This window comes from Malus domestica, chromosome 16 (genome assembly GCF_042453785.1).
Source record: "Malus domestica chromosome 16, GDT2T_hap1".
Classification (NCBI taxonomy): domain Eukaryota; kingdom Viridiplantae; phylum Streptophyta; class Magnoliopsida; order Rosales; family Rosaceae; genus Malus; species Malus domestica.
Genome location: NC_091676.1, coordinates 33,482,035 through 33,503,698, shown reverse-complemented (window position 1 = coordinate 33,503,698; position 21,664 = coordinate 33,482,035). Strand labels below are relative to the sequence as shown.

Here is a 21,664-nt window from a genome sequence, read left to right as displayed (position 1 = left end):
CTCTCGGTCACTCTCTTCTATCAATTCTGTAACTCCCCCTCTTTAACTCTCAATCTATGTACTCTCTGTCACCACTGTGGCCATCTCTACTTGTCCACGAAATCGAGCCATCACCACCATTTTTGTCATCCTCATGCTCTGGGCATTCTGCTGGTATCCTTGCATGTGTGATCAGTGAAGGGGAGGAGGTCAAAACCTGTAGATCAAGCACATCATTGGAACTGCCAGAATGTCTCAAGTGACTCCGTTCATAAAATTATTCACTCCATAATCCCTAACTAGCAGTACAATTTATACACCAACTGGTAATACATATAAAGAGAACACGCGCTTCTGCGGGGAATTAAGTAATGCTCCTGAAACAAAATGGAAAAGAGAAACAGAAAGAAAAAGGAAAAGAAAATTGTTGTACATGAACTCAAGAAAAAGGAAAAGACCATCCTCTGCAAATCTTGAAGTTCGAACATGGTCGAAGAAGTGGTCTTCAGAAACCAAACCCAAGTTTAAATTTTGGTTAAATCCACTTTATCACATGACAATGCATCGGCTCCTTTCTTCTTGTGGTTGAGCTGCAACTTGCTGGAATCTGTGTGACTCTGATGGGTTATATGTAAACTCAGCTGTATCAAGTCCGTACTGATTTATGTGCAAGTCAACAGACAAAACAGAGCACAGGCATCAGAATCGTAAGCTACAGAAGAGATTGTAGCAAAAATTAAAATGAACATTTTGAGTTTTCGATAGGAAAAATAAAAATGACAAACGGAATTTATCTAATCACAAAAATGTGGTAACCTGATAGTGGTGGAACAATCAACAAAAGTCTAAGGCAAGCATGCTAATATGGCGGTCTTACTTTGTGACTTCAATGGCTATATTTCTATACTACCATCTCACACAAACTTGGAATTATTTTTTCCAGAATCCCTCACCTTTTCCCTCATGCGTGTACTCCAAGCATCATTTCTGTTTGGTGTTCTCTGATCAAGAGCCCCAGCAACAGGTACACCAGTTGCTGGAACAGCTGGCCGGTTGCTGATCAATGGCTGCCTAATTTGTTGCCTTGGAGCAATGAGCTCATCATCACTGTCATACTCTGCTGGTCTATTCGCTGCCCTAACCACAAGAGCTAGCAAGAAAAGTAGAGCCTGAAATTCCATGGACAATCATTATATATGCAACATATCGCATGAGAAAACAAAACAATCTTCAACTGGTTATTTCCAAACCACTAAACCCAGATTCAAGAAATACAACACAAGAACGCTCATCTTAGCAATGATATTGTGCAGCTAAAGAAAGAATGCACCAAAACCTTATTCGGTTAATGAGGAAACATTAACCATATCTGGCAAAGCAGTACAAGTTCATGAGAAAATTTTAAGGAGCTGGCTGTCATTTTCTGATCTAACATTGTCTCTGGAACCAACATTAATGTCACATTGCAATGGTTTTGTTCTTGAACTTTTATGCAAACAGATCTCTCAATGTTTTTCTGGTAAGAAACATAATTTAATTAAAGAAAAGAATGTTACGAAGCAGCGACAAGATATCCACAAGTTTCCTAGAGTATTGATATATAAAGGAAGTTTCGTTAATGTCATTGTCACGTAGGAATAATGCCATTAGAAAGAGGACTTTCACACGAGCCCACAAAACTGCATACAACAACAACAACAACAACAACAAAGCCTTTTCCCACTAAGTGGGGTCAGCTATATGAATCCTAGAACGCCATTGCGCTTGGTTTTGTGTCATGTCCTCCGTTAGATCCAAGTACTCTAAGCCTTTTCTTAGAGTCTCTTCCAAAGTTTTCCTAGGTCTTCCTCTACCCCTTCGGCCCTGAACCTCTGTCCCGTAGTCACATCTTCGAACCGGAGCGTCAGTCGGCCTTCTTTGCACATGTCCAAATCACCAAAACCGATTTCTCTCATCTTTCCTTCAATTTCGGCTACTCCTACTTTACCTCGGATATCCTCATTCTCAATCTTATCCTTTCTCGTGTGCCCACACATCCCGCGAAGCATCCTCATCTCTGCTACACCCATTTTGTGTACGTGTTGATGTTTCACCGCCCAACATTCTGTGCCATACAACATCGCTGGCTTTATTGCCGTCTTATAAAATTTTCCCTTGAGCTTCAGTGGCCTACGACGGTCACACAACATGCTGGATGCACTCTTACACTTCATCCATCCAGCTCGTATTCTATGGTTGAGATCTCCATCTAATTCTCCGTTCTCTTGTAAGATAGATCCTAGGTAGCGAAAATGGTCGCTTTTTGTGATCTTCGCTAAATTGCTCCGGTCATTAGTGTGGATAAGTATATAAATGGATAGAGACAGGAAAGCAAACACAAGATGTACGTGGTTCACCCAGATTGGCTACGTCCACGGAATAGAAGAGTTCTCATTAATTGTGAAGGGTTTACACAAGTACATAGGTTCAAGCTCTCCTTTAGTGAGTACAAGTGAATGATTTAGTACAAATGACATTAGAGTACAAATGACATTAGGAAATATTGTGGGAGAATGATCTCGTAATCACGAAACTTCTAAGTATCGGAGTGTGGTATCATCTTGACTTGCCTTATCTGTCTCATAGGTAGATGTGGCAGCTTCTCTGGAAGTACTCTTCCTCCATCCAGGGGTGGTATCTTTAACTGGTGGAGATGCACAAGGTAATGTATCAATTTCACTTGAAGCTTACTTGTAGTTTCAGGCTTGGTCAAGCGCGATACAAACCATGTAGTAGGAGTCCCCCAAGTCGCCGAGCTAGGGGATTTGCTGAAAGAGGTGACAGACAAGGTAAGCAATCAGAGCTCCGGCTGATTGTTCACCTTCTCCCCATCTTGCAGCAGCATGAAGGATAAAGAGAAGAAAAATGAGAAGAGATGATATGGGATACTTTTGCTTTTGAAGAAGTAACTTTCCACAGGCTTATTCTTGAACTGAGCTGGAGGGTTTTCTGGTTTCCTCCAGAGTATAAGGCCGACTGAAGAATTTGAGGGTCAAAACAAGTCCATCAAATCTAGAGTACGTTCGGCCCTGCTGATATGGGATACTTTTGCTTTTGACAGAGTAATGGATGGATCGGCACGTGTGCTGTTACGCTTGTCTCCACATGCTTCCTTGTATCCTTCGCACTTGCCCTATCTGTTCCTCAAGCAGATGCGGTATCTTCCCTGGCAACATAAGATGTTGAAGATGAGTACTCGAGAGCAATGCCAGGTAAGTAATCAGGTAAGGGGTTCCAGGCTGTCAGTTCCTGGCTGGAAGCTTGATTTCAAGTGCTGACTGATTGCTCTCTTTCTCCTTGTCTTGCAGGTAAAAACAAGGCCAAAGGAAAAGACAGGGAAAAAGCATGATATGGGATACTCTTGCTTTTAACCCTGATGATATGAGATATTCTTGCTCTAGTATAGCTTGTTTGCAAAGGTATTATCGGGGGGAAAGAAAGCTGAATATTTCGAAAGGCTTCGTTGGGAGTGCCCTCTCAGATATGAGGAAGGGTTGAGCATTTTTGCAGGTCTGCCTGTCCGTTGGGGATGGAGGTCGACATATATAGGAGTCTCCCTAACAACAAGTAGTAATGCTATTCCTTTACCCTGCTTGGTCATAGCACGGTAGTGGGAGCTGCCAGCTTCACATGTTTTAACTCTGTCAGAGCACTTTGAAAAAGTGGTATGTGGTATCTGGCTCTCGAGATTCGGAGAACGATGCTTCTTCGATTTTTGAGAAAGCAATCATGGTGGGGGTCTGGCTCTCGAGATTCGGGGAGCAGTGTCTCTTCGATTTTTGAGAAAGTAATCATGTTGGGAGTCTGGCTCTCGAGATTTGGAAGGCGGTGCCTCTTCGATTTTGGAGTAAGCAATCTTGTTGGGAGTGTTTTCTCGGATGTGAGTAAAGGTTGGGCATGTTTGCTAGTCTACCTTGCCACGAAGCACGGAGGTTGACACACAGGGACTTTCCAATTATCCAGCAATGGTACTGTTCCTTTACCCTTGTGGGTAATAATATGGTAGCTAGACCTTCAAAATTTATGTGTCTAAACTTTGTTAGTGCTGTTTCTTTGCTATTCTTTTACCTTTCTTGGTCAGAGCGATGTAGTGGGAGCTGCAAGCTTCACGTGCTCAACTTTGGCAGAGACTTTGACAAAGTTATCTGTGGTACCCCTGAGCTATTGTTGCGTGTGGGAAGTGGGTGATTGAACAGTAAGATTCATGTGCTTTCTACTTCACCAGAAGTCTTCGACAGAATGCCCATAATTTCCGCAAAGCTAAGTGTGCGTGTGACAGGTGCTGACAAGGCTAGAAAAGAAGGTGCCTCTTCGATTTCTGAGATTGGCCCTCGTGGTCTCTGAGCAGCCCAGCTTTTGAGAAAGCGAGCGCCTCTTCGATTGATTCGGAGAACGATGCCTCTTCGATTTTTGAGAAAGCAATCATGTTGGGGGTCTGGCTCTCGAGATTCGGGGAGCAGTGTCTCTTCGATTTTTGAGAAAGTAATCATGTTGGGAGTCTGGCTGTCGAGATTCGGAGGGCGGTGCCTCTTCGATTTTGGAGCAAGCAATCTTGTTGGGAGTGTTTTCTCGAATGTGAGTAAAGGTTGGGCATGTTTGCTAGTCTACCTTGCCACGAAGCGCAGAGGTTGACACACAGGGACTTTCCAATTATCCAGCAATGGTACTGTTCCTTTACCCTCTCTTCGATTTTTGAGAAAGTAGTCATGTTGGGAGTCTGGCTCTCGAGATTCGGAGGACGGTGCCTCTTCGATTTTGGAGCAAGCAATCTTATTGGGAGTGTTTTCTCGAATGTGAGTAAAGGTTGGGCATGTTTGCTAGTCTACCTTGCCACGAGGCACAGAGGTTGACACACAGGGACTTTCCAATTATCCAACAGTGGTACTGTTCCTTTACCCTTGTGGGTAATAATATGGTAGCTAGACCTTCAAAATTTATGGGTCTAAACTTTGTTAGTGCTGTTTCTTTGCTATTCTTTTACCCTTCTTGGTCAGAGCGATGTAGTGGGAGCTGCAAGCTTCACGTGCTCAACTTTGGCAGAGAACTTTGGCAAAGTTATCTGTGGTACCCATGAGCTATTGCTGCGTGTGGGAAATGGGTGATTGGACAGTAAGATTCATGTGTTTTCTACTTCCCCAGAAGTCTTCGACAGAATACCCATAATTTCCGCAAAGTTGAGTGTGCGTGTGACAGGTGCTGACAAGGCTGGAAAAGTAGGTGCCTCTTCGATTTCTGAGATCGGCCCTCGTGGTCTCTGAGGAGCCCAGCTTTTGAGGAAGCGAGCGCCTCTTCGATTTCTGAGATCGGCTTTCGTGGTCTTTGAGCAGCCCAACTTTTGAGAAAGCAGACACCTCTTCGATTTATGAGATCAACCCTCGTGGTCTCTAAGCAGCCCAGCTTTTGAGAAAGCAAACGCCTCTTCGATTTCTGAGCAGGCGCCTCTTCGATGTCTGAAGCTCCGTCGAGTGCAGCTTTTTATAGGGGCTGGCATTAAGTTCCAAAGCACACTTGAATCTCCACCAGTAGAAGCTCCATTCTTGCACTTCTAAGATCTTGATTTGTCCGACCTCTTCTCTCTTCAATACCTTTGAAAATGTCTGGCCCCTCCGACCGTCGTTTTGACTTGAACCTTGTTGAAGAGGCAGCCCCGCCTTCTCCAGCAACATATGGCGCCCATCCTTCGTCTCCCCTACTGGTCCTCTTACCGTTGGGGATTCCGTGATGAAGAATGATATGACCGCTGCGGTGGTGGCCAGGAACCTTCTCACTCCCAAAGATAACAGACTACTTTCCAAACGGTCTGATGAGTTAGCTGTTAAGGATTCACTGGCTCTCAGTGTTCAGTGTGCAGGTTCTGTGTCTAATATGGCCCAACGCCTATTTACTCGAACCCGCCAAGTTGAATCATTGGCGGCCGAAGTGATGAGTCTCAAACAGGAGATTAGAGGGCTCAAGCATGAGAATAAACAGTTGCACCGGCTCGCACATGACTATGGTCAGGAGATTAGAGGGCTCAAGCATGAAGAGGAAGCTTGACCAGATGAAGGAAACTGATGGTCAGGTTTTACTTGATCATCAGAGATTTGTGGGTTTGTTCCAAAGGCATTTATTGCCTTCGTCTTCTGGGGCTGTACCGCGTAATGAAGCTCCAAATGATCAACCTCTGATGCCTCCTCCTTCTAGGGTTCTGTCCAGTACTGAGGCTCCGAATGATCCCCCTCCGATGCCTTCTCTTTCTGGGGCTCTACCGACTGCTGAGACTTCTCCTAAGCAACCTTTGTGAAGGCTCCATCTTGTTTGTTTATTTTGACTCATGTATATGTACATATTTGTAGCTTATCGGGGATATCAATAAATAAGTTTTCCTTCATTTCAACGTATTGTGTTAAATACACCAAAGCCTTCTTCGCTAAGTTCTTTGAATTTTCTTTTGTTGAAGCTTGTATGTTGAAGCTTTCTGAGTGGAGCATGTAGGTTGGGGTAGTGTTCCCTTAATTTTTCGAGTGAGGAAAACTTCTCGGTTGGAGACTTGGAAAATCCAAGTCACTGAGTGGGATCGGCTATATGAATCTTAGAACGCCATTGTGCTCGGTCCTGTGTCATGTCCTTCGTTAGATCCAAGTACTCTAAGTCTTTTCTTAGAGTCTCTTCCAAAGTTTTCCTAGGTCTTCCTCTACCCCTTCGGCCCTGAACCTCTGTCCCATAGTCGCATCTTCTAATCGGAGCGTCAGTAGGCCTTCTTTGCACATGTCCAAACCACCGTAACCGATTTTCTCTCATCTTTCCTTCAATTTCGGCTACTCCTACTTTACCCCGGATATCCTCATTCCTAATCTTATCCTTTCTCGTGTGCCCACACATCCAACGAAGCATCCTCATCTCTGCTACACCCATTTTGTGTACGTGTTGATGCTTCACCGCCCAACATTCTGTGCCATACAGCATCGCCGGCCTTATTGCCGTCCTATAAAATTTTCCCTTGAGCTTCAATGGCATACGGCGATCACACAACACGCCAGATGCACTCTTCCACTTCATCCATCCAGCTTGTATTCTATGGTTGAGATCTCCATCTAATTCTCCGTTCTTTTGCAAGATAGATCCTAGGTAACGAAAACGGTCGCTCTTTGGTATTTCTTGATCTCCGATCCTCACCCCTAACTCGTTTTGGCCTCCATCTGCACTGAACTTGCACTCCATATATTCTGTCTTTGATCGGCTTAGGCGAAGACCTTTAGATTCCAACACTTCTCTCCAAAGGTTAAGCTTTGCATTTACCCCTTCCTGAGTTTCATCTATCAACACTATATCGTCTGCGAAAAGCATACACCAAGGAATATCATCTTGAATATGTCCTGTTAACTCATCCATTACCAACGCAAAAAGGTAAGGACTTAAGGATGAGCCTTGATGTAATCCTACAGTTATGGGAAAGCTTTCGGTTTGTCCTTCATGAGTTCTTACGGCAGTCTTTGCTCCTTCATACATATCCTTTATAGCTTGGATATATGCTACTCGTACTCCTTTCTTCTCTAAGATCCTCCAAAGAATGTCTCTTGGGACCCTATCATACGCTTTTTCCAAATCTATAAAGACCATGTGTAAATCCTTTTTCCCATCTCTATATCTTTCCATCAATCTTCGTAAGAGATAGATTGCCTCCATGGTTGAGCGCCCTGGCATGAACCCGAATTGGTTGTCCGAAACCCGTGTCTCTTGCCTCAATCTATGCTCAATGACTCTCTCCCAGAGCTTCATTGTATGACTCATTAACTTAATACCCCTATAGTTCATGCAATTTTGTACGTCGCCCTTATTCTTGTAGATAGGCACCAAAGTGCTCGTTCGCCACTCATTTGGCATCTTCTTTGTTTTCAAAATCCTATTGAAAAGGTCAGTGAGCCATGTTATACCTGTCTCTCCCAAAACTTTCCACACTTCGATTGGTATATCGTCTGGGCCTATTGCTTTTCTATGCTTCATCTTCTTCAAAGCTACAACCACTTCTTCCTTCCGGATTCGACGATAAAAAGAGTAGTTTCTACACTCTTCTGAGTTACTCAACTCCCCTAAAGAAGCACTCCTTTCATGTCCTTCATTGAAAAGATTATGAAAATAACCTCTCCATCTGTCTTTAACCGCGTTCTCTGTAGCAAGAACCTTTCCATCCTCATCCTTGATGCACCTCACTTGGTTTAGGTCCCTTGTCTTCTTTTCCCTTGCTCTAGCTAGTTTATAGATATCCAACTCTCCTTCTTTGGTATCTAGTCGTTTATACATATCGTCGTAAGCCGCTAACTTAGCTTCTCTGACCGCTTTCTTGGCCTCTTGCTTCGCTTTTCTATACCTTTCACCATTTTCATCGGTCCTCTCCTTGTATAAGGCTTTACAACATTCCTTCTTAGCCTTCACCTTTGTTTGTACCTCCTCATTCCACCACCAAGATTCCTTTTGGTGTGGGGCAAAGCCCTTGGACTCTCCTAATACCTCTTTTGCTACTTTTCGGATACAACTAGCCATGGAATCCCACATTTGGCTAGCTTCCCCCTCTCTATCCCACACACATTGGGTGATTACCTTCTCTTTGAAAATGGCTTGTTTTTCTTCTTTTAGATTCCACCATCTAGTCCTTGGGCACTTCCAAGTCTTGTTCCTTTGTCTCCCTCTTTTGATATGTACATCCATCACCAACAAGCGATGTTGATTAGCCACGCTCTCTCCTGGTATAACTTTGCAATCCTTACAAGTTATACGATCCCCTTTCCTCATTAGAAGAAAATCTATTTGTGTTTTTGACGACCCACTCTTGTAGGTGATCACATGTTCTTCTCTCTTCTTAAAGAAGGTGTTGGCTAAGAAGAGATCATATGCCATTGCAAAATCCAAGATAGCTTCCCCATCCTCGTTTCTCTCTCCAAAACCATGGCCACCATGAAAACCTCCATAGTTGCCTGTCTCCCTGCCCACGTGTCCATTTAGATCTCCTCCTATAAATAACTTCTCCGTCTGAGCAATTCCTTGCACCAAGTCTCCAAGGTCTTCCCAAAATTTCTCCTTCGAACTCGTATCCAACCCTACTTGAGGTGCGTACGCACTAATCACATTGATAAGTTCTTGTCCTATTACAATCTTGATTGCCATGATTCTATCTCCTACCCTCTTGACATCTACAACATCTTGTGTCAAGGTCTTGTCCACGATGATGCCAACACCGTTTCTCGTTCTATTTGTGCCCGAATACCAAAGTTTAAACCCTGAGTTTTCTAGATCCTTTGCCTTACTACCAACCCACTTAGTTTCTTGTAGGCACATAATATTTATCCTTCTCCTCACCATAACTTCCACTACTTCCATAGATTTTCCCGTTAAGGTTCCTATATTCCACGTTCCTAAACGCATTTTGCTCTCTTGAACTCTACCCTTCTGTCCTAGCTTCTTCACCCTCCCCCGTCTAATAGGATCAAAGTACTTCTTTTGTGTGTCCCGTGTAAAGTTGATAGGAGCATATGCTCCCAAACAACTTTGAGTGGAGTCGTTCGAAAATAAGTTTCTACGGCCCCCTTGCTCATTTAACACTGCATCCGGGTGCCGATGGAGATACAGCGACCCTTGCTCACTTATCACTGTGCTCGGGCCACACAGCGTGCCACTTACGGGTGACGCCCTAGCTTTAGCGCGATTTTGTTCTGGATTCATTTTCATAAGGATTCGACGTGATCATGGAGTGCCGGCTGTCGACTACCTGACGCCCTCCCCCTCCTCCTTTATCCGGGCTTGGGACCGGCAATGTAAAATTACATAGGCGGAGTTCCATCAAAACTGCATGTCATGGTAAAAAACACTTAAACCCGACTTTGAAGAGGGAAAACCCCCTGAACTCAAGTGTTATTGCGCCAGACTATTTTGCACCCAATATTACAGTTATATCATCTTCCTAATTTTTTTATTATGAAGTGTTGCTCACTAAGGGCCATTTGATAACCATTTTATTTTCATTTTTTCTTTTCACCTTTTATGAAAACTGAATACTCGTTTGATAACCACTTTTAGTTTTTAAAAAAATGAAAAATAAAAAAACAAAAACTGAAAACCAAATAGTGAAAAGTACGTTCTTGAGTTTTCAAAATTGGACTTTCAGTTAAAAAAATTTATAACTAATAACTGGAAATGAAATGGTTATCAAGCGGCCCCTAAAAGGGACTACATTAATTCAGTATAAAAAAAAAATGACTCGTATCATTTTCGTGCTATTAACAAACTTTTTAATTAATGCAATGAAGAAAATTGTACTTAGAATTACAATAAGATCCCAGTTCATGCAAACAAACATACACTGCAAAATAAAAAAAATGGATATTAGTTATACCAATCATGCTTATGCAAACAATTCCATCACTGCTATCGTCATCTAGGTGCAGAACAAGTAAATACTTCAAATCATATAATGAGTCATGATTACTATCAATTAAGGCGTAGGAAATCGATGACTATTAACTAGAAAATATGGATTCATACAATCAGGTGAAACTCAAACATACAAGTAAACAATACAAGCTGAGATCCAAAGCATTAAACCTTTTCTTCTTATCCTACATGTTGATTAGGCCAAGGCGGAACCAACTCAATGGTGGCAAGCAATTCAAGTCTAGCCAATGAAAACAGAAGTAAATACTCCACAGAAATTTCTGGTTAGATATTTTGTTTGCAGATTCTAAGTATACTTTTGCTTTCCTTTCTGTGCATGCACTACTTGATAAGAACACGTCCACCCCATTCTATTCATCTTATAACTTTCTATATGCAAATGAAGAGTTAAAAATATAATTCCAAAGAAGTGGAAGGGAGGGAACTTCTTCTTCCAGAAAAGAGACTGTCATGCCAACAATCTTCCTTAAAATGATTGAACGATATAGTCCTAAATTTACCCAAAAAATAAAAAATAAAATCATATAAAACATGTCAAAACTGAAGACCGCGAGACAAGATTTTGAAATTGTAAAAATTACCTCGAAGACAACAGCTCCAAGAGCAACCCATCTCACAATGTTCCAGTGAGCTTTCAGAAATGCATATATCATCTCAAAATCTCCACTTGAATCCATTGGGATTTCCTAAACAGAAACTTATGACACTGGTAAGATACCGAATCATACCATTACAATTTAAATTTCAAAACATCAACAGATACAACACTTACATCTTCCCAGCTTTTGTCAAAGAATATAAAGGCGGCAGCTCCCAGCTCTACCAAGATCAAAAGGATCACCAGGACCGAATACTATGCTGACTTAAGGACCCCAATTTGTTAAAATAAAACCAAAACAAATAAAGCATCGCCTCATGCACATGCACATATTCAATATGACAGGCATACTATTATCTGATATACTTTTAGACAAAAAGAATAAGTAATTAGGATACACAACTCAAGCAGCAGCCATTCCGTGTCATAGCACCCACGCAACCAAAACAAGAGATGACAAATATAATCGCTCCAATTCCAATAAACAAGTATATGAACCTGCAAAAGCATGTGGGGTCAAAAATGGGAGGAAAAAAGAAAGAAGAATTATCGGCTTGAACTCAACAGGTATAGCAAACACTATAAGTGTAACCTTTAACGGGTCATTATTATTATTAAATATAATATATATTATATATAAATTCATTAATATGGGATTATGGATAAATCTAGGATACTTAAGGCACATGTTCCTTCAAGAAAAGTGGAGGCAGAGGGGAAACATTAAACAATGATTGTAAAAGATAATCTAGGAAGTTCAGAAAATATTAATCAAATGCAAGAAGATAAGTCTACCACAAGCATACTTGTTACTTCTTATCTGTTTACAGCCATATCAAATATCAAAATAAACAACAAATTTCCTGAATCAGAATAAAACATATGTATAACTAGCTATAACTCAAAAATCGAAAAAGAATTTTAGTGGATTAGTAGTAGACATACCAAGCTTTCGGCAAATTATCCAAGATATTATCTGAAAGAGACACAGTCATGAGCATAGGCCGGCTCAGCTGTACCAAATCATGAACGTCGCCCACAGGCGAAGACATTACAGTTGTGTCCGCAGCTCTCAAGTATTCCACAAGCAAGTAGATCCCATAGCCCACCATGGCCAGCCCCACAAGGGTCAAGACAAAGTTCAATAGCTTCAATAAGCACTCCAAGCACCCTCTGCAGGCCATCCTCGACAACTTCTTCGACCCCTTCAGTTTCCAAATTCAAGTCAAATGGGTCCCTTCTATTTCGTCAAATAGCCCATAATTCTCTCTACTACTAATTTTCACTAGGTCGCAATTAATACCGTCATTGTCAAGCATTTAGCCCAAAGATCAGTAACTCAATCACACAATCCAACTACTAACTATCAAAAGTTCACGATTATTTCCATAATTCACACATCGAGTTGTGTTTGGTTGCCTGGAAATGTAGAATCCATCTCTCCACAATATGCATTTTCTAAGATCAGGGTAATAAATCAAGGAAAATTATTTTTAATAAATTAAAAAAAAAATAAAAAACTAGATATACAATTCAGCTGTTGCTCATCGAGAAAACTGGCTTCATTGAAAACGTAATTACCTCAATTTACCAACCTACTAAACTATCTGATTTTTCCAAAGCTGAAAATTTAACCCCTCCAGATTAATAGAAATCAGATTTAATACGAAATAAAATACCAATAAACAATATATATTTTTTCAGAATTTAAAAAAAAAATCAAAATAATTAAAGTTTCAGAATGGTTTGAAAAATCTAGGAGAGATCGAACAAGACTTACAGATTAGAAGCAACGAGTACGAGGAGCTTGTCGGATTTTCGAGCTTCTTCGGATTCTAATACCAGACACAGAGGAAGAGGAGCAGAGGCAATCTCAGCCGAAGTAGGAAGAAGGGCGGTCAGGTGAGGCACTTTATTTTGTCTAATTGCCAGTTGGCGTTTTTAATTTGTCCCCCATCACTTTGGATTCTCTCCTGAGCATATGCTCAGGATCCTGCTGAGCAGGACATGAGGATCGTTGGATGAAAATCTCATTCAAAAGTTATAATTATTATAATTTTAAAGGGATCCACCTTTTTATAGCCGTTGGATTTTCATCCAACGGTTCTCATGTCCTGCTCAGCAGGATCCCGAGCATATGCTCAGGAGAGAATGTTTTTCCGTCCCCCATCTCTTCGCATTTGTGCCCCGTCACTATTTTGTTTTCTATTGAATGACGTTAATGACCTAAATTCTCCTTTTCCTGTTGGACCGTTTATGGGTGCAACAGTGGTAAGGCAAGGGATAATCTAGTCAAATCATTTCGGTAGATGCTTCAATATCATTGGACGATATGCAGCTGAAGGGAAAGTCAACATTCTCAAAGTTGCATCAGCATATATAACATAATGAATCCATTGATCCTCAAGTTCAGCTTGACCGTCACATGGATGAGTATTACATACATGGGAATGTGGCTTTGACTGAGGTGATGCTTCAATTCCTGAAAACCACACTAACAGTCTTCGTTCCACTTAAAAGTTACTCCCTTTCGGGTTAACTTAGCAAGTAGGACAACAATTGAAGAGAAATCTTTCAAAAACCACCCGTAGTAACTAGCCAAACCCAAGAAACTTGGACAAAAGTCTTTAGGCTCGGAGACAAGAAATGAGATTGTTAGGTATGATTCTCCGTTCACCTTGCAATTCCACTTGTGGCCTTCCAGGTGGACGAAAGAAAACCAACTTTCGATAGCAATCGATATGAGCATCATGTCTCGATAGCCAATTCATTTCGAAGATGGGATCGAAGTCTACGATACGTAATGGTACGAGATCCGCTTCCATGAGCTCTGCGCCCACAAAAATCGAACAATTTTTTTATTCCCAGTTAATTCAAACAGTTTCTTCTACGAGGATAGATAACTCAAATTCATGATCTAGAGGAATAGGTTGAACAGAACATTCACTGTACTAGCAAATTAAGGAGATAAACAAGAATGGGTAGCACCCGGATCAATCAAAACTAGAGCAAGATAGTCAAAAGCATAGACGTACCAGTGATAACATTAGGATCTTCATCAGCCTGCTGACGATTCATTACAAACATCTGATTTTGTTGCGCCACCCGAGGTACGACCACTACGAGATCTTTGAATCTGACTCCCTCAACCCTGTCGATTATTCTGCTATCGACAAGTATGCTGACTAAACTGCCAAGTTTGTTGTGGAACTTGAGGCGTAATAGGCTGAGGAAACTAGTGAACCGGAGGATAGGCATGTAGAATGGGCTGAAAGAATTGATGCCCATACGCAGGATAAGGTGCAAACTGCTGAGAATTATCCAGAACCTCAGAATCAGATTGCTGAGTCCCATATTGGATATATACTCACCATCGTGATAGGTGAAGCAAGTAGTGCACAAAAAGTATGAGATCCTTCTGAAAAAGAACCACCCTGAGATCCACTGCCAGAGAATCGACCACTGCCGGTAGAACCCTCACTGGCATGAGGTGTAGATTATTAGAACCACCGCTAGTAGTAGATCTGGATGGCTTACCTTTCTTCTAAAAAGCTGCTTTACTCTTCATTTCGCCCATAGTCAATGCTTCCTTGATATTCTTAGCGTTAAACTTACTCTTGAATCCGCTGAATTGTCCTCCACCACCATCACTAGTGCTTGCTTGTTTACGCTTCATTGTCTATTTTTCTTTCTTTCTGTTATTCACTCGTTCAACCCGCTCAGCTTTGTGGAAAGCTGTCTCATAGGGTAACACCATCATTCACCAAGGCATGGGTGCACAAGTTCGGATTTAGACCTGAAATAAACTGCTTCCTCTTCTCATCCGCATAATCACAAATACACAAGCAATACTCAAGCAAAAGTCAAAATTCCCGCTCATAGTCGACAACAGACATTTCGCCTTGTTCGAGAGCCAAAACCTCGCCTATTGATAGCTTGAAACTCAAGACTCATAAATTCTTGAACCACTCCTTGAATAGATCCCAAGTCCAAACCTCATCAACCCGAATGTTATGGCGCTCCGTCTTCCACCAATTTTTAGAGCTGTCGACCATGAAGAAAGTTGTCGGGCTCACTCATTGATCCACAAGACATCTCATTACGTCGAGAACATCATCCATATACTCCAACTAAGATTCGGCTTTTCTCCGGCTCCTCAATCGTCAAAAGAGTAGGCATAATGACTCATAACAATTTTCGCCTAAGTGCAACCTCGATTACCATTAGGAATCAATTGAGCTAACGCTTAGGAGTACGTTCATGCCTAGGTGGCATAGTTCTGTCAAGTAGACATTCAATTATTAGCACAATTGTTGGCATCATAAGATGTAAATGTATATCCCCTAACTACACTCTGATACCAAACTGATACACCCAAACCCCAATAACACAAGCTATGAGGCCGAGATATATTAGCCGCCACTAAATTGACCATATGGCTCCATCAAGAGATGACGTCACAAGCCAACTTAACGATGAATCAATAGTAAGATAATTATGATGTGAGAGAATTTGAACCAAAATGTTCGATACTAACAAATGAAAAACTGCTCTAAAGTTTCCCTAATAAACCTTCCCCCTTTGCGACACATGTTCGGGGATTAAACCCGTTATTTTCACATCACATCAAAGTAGCTAGAAGTTTCACACAACAGTATACACATAAAAGTGCAGTACCATGCATAATCGAAGGTATGATCATGCAATTATTACAAACTAAGATAAACTGCAATAAAGAAATCATCACCCAAAGTCCAAAGGATGGATGCCACACTGCCACACCCACTCGTCACTTCCGGGTTCTCCTCATTCTTGTTACGTCCTAAGGGGTCAAAAACAAAGCGTGAGTGGGTCAAGTTTATCTAGTTAAAACCATTGGAAAATAATAACCCTTGTTTTGAAATCACATATATGGTAAAAACTACATACATATAATACTACAATAATAGTAGTTGAAATCATACCACATCGCTTGTCATATCAAAGAAAGTAGAATCATTCACTAATCAAAGTAATTCAAATGTATAGCAAGCAGGTAAAGTGACGTCTATGGATCGATGTCTAGCGTCTACTAGAGATTCTAGCCTCTATTAGAAAATAAGCACCTGCAAATAACCTACAACTGTAACTAGCTATACGATATGTATGATAACAATGTTGTAAAAATAAATCACCAATAGCCTCAAGATATCATTCAAGTCTAACTAGATATAAGTCTCCTCAAAGACTATCGATAATCATAATATGCATCAACATATAAAAATAATCTAAAACATTTAGTTTTCAAAGAGATCCACTCACAGGTAAGTAGAGCACCCTTTCTCGTTAGGTTCCTTGCCTGACTCCTTTCTATCCTCAACTAAGCATGTGTATCAATTATAAAAGCTAACATAAGCTTTTGAATAACATTCTATGAACGTTCGTCTAAAACTACTATTTGGACATCGATTAGCCCAAACAAAGGGCGTCATTTGATTCAGAACAATCAAACTTAAGATTTTTCACTTACACCTATAAGTTTTGTTATTTAATATTTGCCTTTAGGTTGACTTCCATTTGTTCAAAAGGTGTATCAATTTACGACGTGCGATTTTTATGGTATAGAGAAAGATTCTCATTTCAATCAATTTTATCCTTTTTTTTAGTCAATTGGTAAATTGAATAAATACTAAATTATATGAAGTTACATTAATCAAATACTGATATTTCTATGTAATGATTGGGCCTAAAAAATTCTTCCATTTAAATTGAGTGTACCTATCCTTGTGAGATAATAAAAATGAAAGACTAAGGATTTACGAAAAATGGGAACCCTATCATCAACCAACTAGCCCAAGAAAAGCCGAGGAGAGAACCAGCAACTGGAAAGCAGATTCCTATTATTATGGAGTAACTTTTAATTCCTATCCTAGATTTGGAATCATCATAATAAGATGGATGGGGACTCGTCTAACTTTGCTAACTCCCCCTTCTCAAAACGTATCTTGTTTGACCTGGAAACACGTCTTCCTATTCCATCTTTTCCTGAATCTCCTTTAACGGAAGAAATAAAAGCTCCTCCGTTCGTAAGATTTGTGAAAAATATCGATTCATCCATAGGCGGGGATAATTTATAGTAATTCGTTCTAACCCGAGACATAAGCAAAGAAAAGGATAATCTTTCTAAGAAAAAAAAAAAAGACTCGAAATCTAAAGGACCCGATGTACAAATGTATAACCGATGCACAAATGTATAAATAAATAAATAAGTAAAAAGTAAAAAGACCAATTTTGATTAATAAACATGTACAAATCTAAATATAACTATAGTTATCTATAAATGCATATGTTGCTTCCCTTTCATTACAGCTCTATTTAGGACAGAACATCCACGTCCATACATAACATAGAAATCACACTTGGTTTGGAAAAGTGCGGGATTTCAAGAAAATGAATCCTATGATATGTTGGGAATCCTTTTTTATAATCATCCATGCCTGAAATGTATCTTTATGCCTGAAAGTTGGATAGGATGGCCTTTATTTTGAATTTTCTTGTTCTTGATTCCCATGCAGATAATAAATTTCAAAAATGGGTCCTTTTTTATACCGTGTTTCTTTAAAGTGGAATTAATCCTTTGTTTTTTCTTTTCCATTCACTCGGATATTTTCATCAATTTTGTTTGTATCATCCTTTTTAGAGCTGGGCCAGGATTTTTCCCTCTAGTCATCTTTTGTGTGCTCCGCATGAACAGACTAATCAAAGATGTGAGTGATGTCGATCACACTGATATGGGAAGGGGGAAGAAGAAAAGAGATACAATCAAATATTTGTTACTACTCCATAACCCTCCATTTTAGTTTAATGTTTCTATCCAGCAGCCATGGTTATTGGCAAGAACTTATTGAATCCATCGTTTGGGCTCATCATAAAACAAGGCATAAACCCCCGACCCGACATTCATTAGTTCCAAATGAAGAATGAAGAGTACCTTGCCCCAGAAAGTAGCTACTCCTATATTATAAAAAAGGATAAATTACATAGTAATCCTTCAGGTTTGAGATCTATTACAACCCCATACAACATCTTTAAAATATTTCACTTTCATACCATACCTATTATTTTATTTCAATATAGTACCTCCGTTACATTTTTCATCCATTCATCCGTTAAGAGCTAACGTGGCAACCACATTTGTGCCACGCAGCTGCCAAATTTATGCTACATGGCAAATTTTTTATTTTTTTATACATTTAAAAAATAATTAATTAAAGTAAAAAAAAATTATTATAAAAATTGGAAAAAAAAATCCCCAGAACCCATCTTCCCTCCCCACCTAACTCACATCCCTCTCTTGCACCCCATCCACCCTCTCCCTCCCTCCCTCCCTCCCTTCTCTCTCCACAACCGACGCCACACCCATAAAAATGGCGCCCTCCTCATCAGATCCCACAGAGCCGCCGGCTAAAAAACCTCATCTTCCCTCTCCGTCCGTCCCCCCTCCATTCACCACCAAAACCACATCTGCAGCTTAATTCCTTCAGCCTCCATCTATCCCCCCTACCTTCACCTCCAAAACCACATCCACACCCTCGAAACCCTCAAAATCACACCCCAATTCTCTGCAATTCAATCTTCTCTCTGCGATTCAAGCTTGTAAAAACCCTAATTTCAACTTCCCCAACTCGAAGCTTTGCTCTCTCTATGATTCAACCTCCCATCCAAAAACCCACCACATCCTACCCCACCCCAACCTCCCCCGCAACTCCCCCACCCCACGATAAATTCATAAACTTTATGTAAAAAATTGAACTTTTGAATTCAATTTTATCTTTTTTTCTCACCTTTGGGCTTAATTTAAACGGCTACAAAGAAAATGATGTTGAGTCCGTGCAGATCGTCGGTTCTCAGGTCGAGCCGACCGGATCTGTCCATGGCATGCAGAATCGCCGGTTCTTAAGCACCAGGTGAGGGGTGCGCGGCAGTGCTTCTCCTCTCACTTCACTCCACCAGTCACCACGCCACACCACACGGCCTTCCCATTTCTTTAATCTCTCTCCTTTTCGTCCCAGAAAATAAACAATACAATTTCTTCAAGTTCACATAGGAGAGAGAGATGGTGCGGATAATTCCCATGGTGTCTTTAATCAGACCTTTGCTATCGACGCTGAGGTTCGCCGGAGCTTCTCGCCTGGGCTTTTCCTTTGCTTCCTTCACTCCTTCCTGGCGACTCGCTTGCTTCCAACTCGCTATCGTGGGGTGGGGCTTTGCGGGGGAGGTGGGGTGGGTTTTTGGATGGGAGGGGAGGTGAGAGAGTGGAGGGAGGAGTTGGGTCGGGGGAATGGGTTTCAGTTTGGTTTTTTTATTTCAAGATTCAGGTTTTTTTATTTTATTTATTTTTAAATTTTTTTTCCACGTGGCACATATTTGGTAGCCATGTGGCACAAATGTGGCAGCCACGTCAGTACTTAACGAATCAATGGATGGAAAATGTAATGCATGTATTATTTTGAAATAAAATAGTACGTGAGGTATGAAAGTGAAATGTTTTAAAGATGTTGTATGTGGTTGTAATAGATCTCAAACCTGAGGGGTTACTATGTAATTTACCCTAAAAAATAATGATTTTACTAACAAGCTAGAAAAGCCATTTCTACTGTGGATTTCTGACCACATTCTCTAAAGGGCCCTTTTATCTCTTCCTTCTTTAAGCTCGGGTTATGGAAGAAGGAGAAGAAGGAACCAAGAATAAAGTAACAGCAACAACCGGTTTTATTACCGAACTGTTCATGATGTTCATATCGATATTTTCTGGAAAAAAAAACTCATTGTCTCCCCCCTATATATATATGTATTTTAGGTCTAAACTTTTATCTTTTGCAAGTGAAGAAACCAACAACCATACTTTTGTATCCCCTTTTCAAATCCAATTTTAAAATGAAAATTAGATTGAGTAAGTTTTATGGGTGAACGATGAGAATAGAATATGCGCATGGTGGATTCACAATCCACTGCCTTGATCAACTTGTCTACATCCGCCCCCACCACCCATCAATGCATGGTGTTCTTCTACTTATCTCTAGATGGTGAAGATGTTTATGAGCAATGCCATCGTCTACTTGAAATACAACACCGGTATTAAAAATCTTTACTTCACTATTATGTTACTCAATACGCTCGCAAATAATATTTACAAGGGCCCATGCATGTGTTTTGTGGGGGATGGGATGTTGAGGTGAGAGGTTTCGGGGATGTTTACGAGAAATGCCATCGTCTACTTGAAATACAACACCGGTATTAAAAATCTTTACTTCACTATTATGTTACTCAATACGCTCGCAAATCATATTTACGAGGGCCCGTAAATGATTATGTCGGTCCCAAAAAAACAGGGGACCATTTATGCATTAAGATACCAATTCATGGATCTTTCGGTTCGAGAAATAAAAATAAGTGGACTGAGTCTATTTTTCGTGATTGAACAACGAACGTCACTACACACTAGGAAAGTGTTGTGGCAGGAACCACGCATGAGAAACTTGGATAAACTCAACGCCACTATTCTTGAACAACTTGGAGTCAGGCATTTTTTTCGCAATATTACGGATACGAAAATGATGGAAAAAATTGGATCCTTTAGGTCAGTCTGGTTGGTTCTTTGTGCCCAGTTTTGGTGTAGCAACTATGTTTTGATTCATCCTCTTTTTCTAGGTGTGTAGTGGAGCATGTGTGTTAATTCGATGCAAAGTGAATAACCTTACCAGGGCTTGACATGCCACTAATCCTCTTGAAAAAGAGGGGTGCCGCTTTGAGAACTCAGACATAGGTGGTGCATGGCTGTCGTCAACTTGTGTCGTAAGATACACCAAATCCGCATTTCAAAATCCTGGAATCCTGTCCCTTGGACTACTTTCGTAATGGTAGAATGGCAACTAGCCTTGCAGTGGTAGAACCTGGTGAACTAGACGTACTAAAAAGAAACCTTTTCCTCTCTTACGAAATTCAACTAGTCGTAGTTAGCCTAAGGACCAAAAAAATTAAGAAACCCTCGAATATTGGCAAAACTACAACTAACGTTAACCAAGGAAAATTATTCATGTTAAAACCAAGATAAACTTGGACCAGAAAAACCTGTGCTCAAAATAAATAGCTTTTGAGCACAAGTTTTTGTCGGTAAATGAAAAAAAATATCAAATGTGTTCAAGTAGAGTTAAAGTGGAATTGATCCTTCATTTTTCCCTTTCCATTCACTCGAATCTCTTTCATCTCATCAATTTATTTTGTCTGTATTTTATGCGACGCAAATAATTTTTCCTGCGAGAGTTTTTTTTATTTTTTTATTTTAGTGGTTAAACAATTAACCACTTCTAATGATCTTTTCCTTTTTCTAAATCATGTATGTCACGGAAGAACTAGCCATATTCACAAGTCCCTCATGGTAAAGGCAGATGGCAGAGTAGACAGCTGTCCCTTCCATTATTATTATTTTTTTATTTTTTTTTCACAACCAAGGGCGTGGTTGTTAGAACAGGCTTAGCAACGATTACTAGTCCATGTTTGGTGCGAGTAAAGACTGATTTTAATGAGATTAAGTCGGATTCATGTCAACAAAATGCTTTATCAGGCGGTCTTACCGAAACCCTC

At 40.5% G+C, this 21,664-nt stretch overlaps 1 protein-coding gene across 1 annotated transcript; it reads right to left on the bottom strand.

Moving 5' to 3' along the window:
* Positions 1 to 230: 230 nt before the first annotated feature.
* Positions 231 to 13,507, bottom strand: LOC103439137 (tobamovirus multiplication protein 2A-like). The gene is made up of 7 exons (XM_029095846.2): positions 12,822 to 13,507; positions 11,987 to 12,246; positions 11,440 to 11,539; positions 11,216 to 11,296; positions 11,025 to 11,129; positions 933 to 1,148; positions 231 to 636 (listed from the first exon to the last, which is right to left on the bottom strand). The coding sequence occupies exons 2-7, from the start codon at positions 12,223 to 12,225 to the stop codon at positions 529 to 531; spliced, it is 849 nt and encodes a 282-aa protein (XP_028951679.1). The 5' UTR covers positions 12,226 to 12,246; positions 12,822 to 13,507; the 3' UTR covers positions 231 to 528.
* Positions 13,508 to 21,664: the final 8,157 nt, after the last annotated feature.

What these genes read in the sequence shown, in the direction of transcription:
- LOC103439137 (XM_029095846.2), bottom strand. Translation starts at nt 12,225, where the DNA reads ATGGCCTGCAGAGGGTGCTTGGAGTGCTTATTGAAGCTATTGAACTTT. An exon ending in GATAATTTGCCGAAAGCTTG is followed by an intron (nt 11,540 to 11,986) that starts GTATGTCTACTA and finishes ATGCTTTTGCAG; the next exon opens with GTTCATATACTTGTTTATTG. An exon ending in TTGACAAAAGCTGGGAAGAT is followed by an intron (nt 11,130 to 11,215) that starts GTAAGTGTTGTA and finishes GTTTCTGTTTAG; the next exon opens with GAAATCCCAATGGATTCAAG.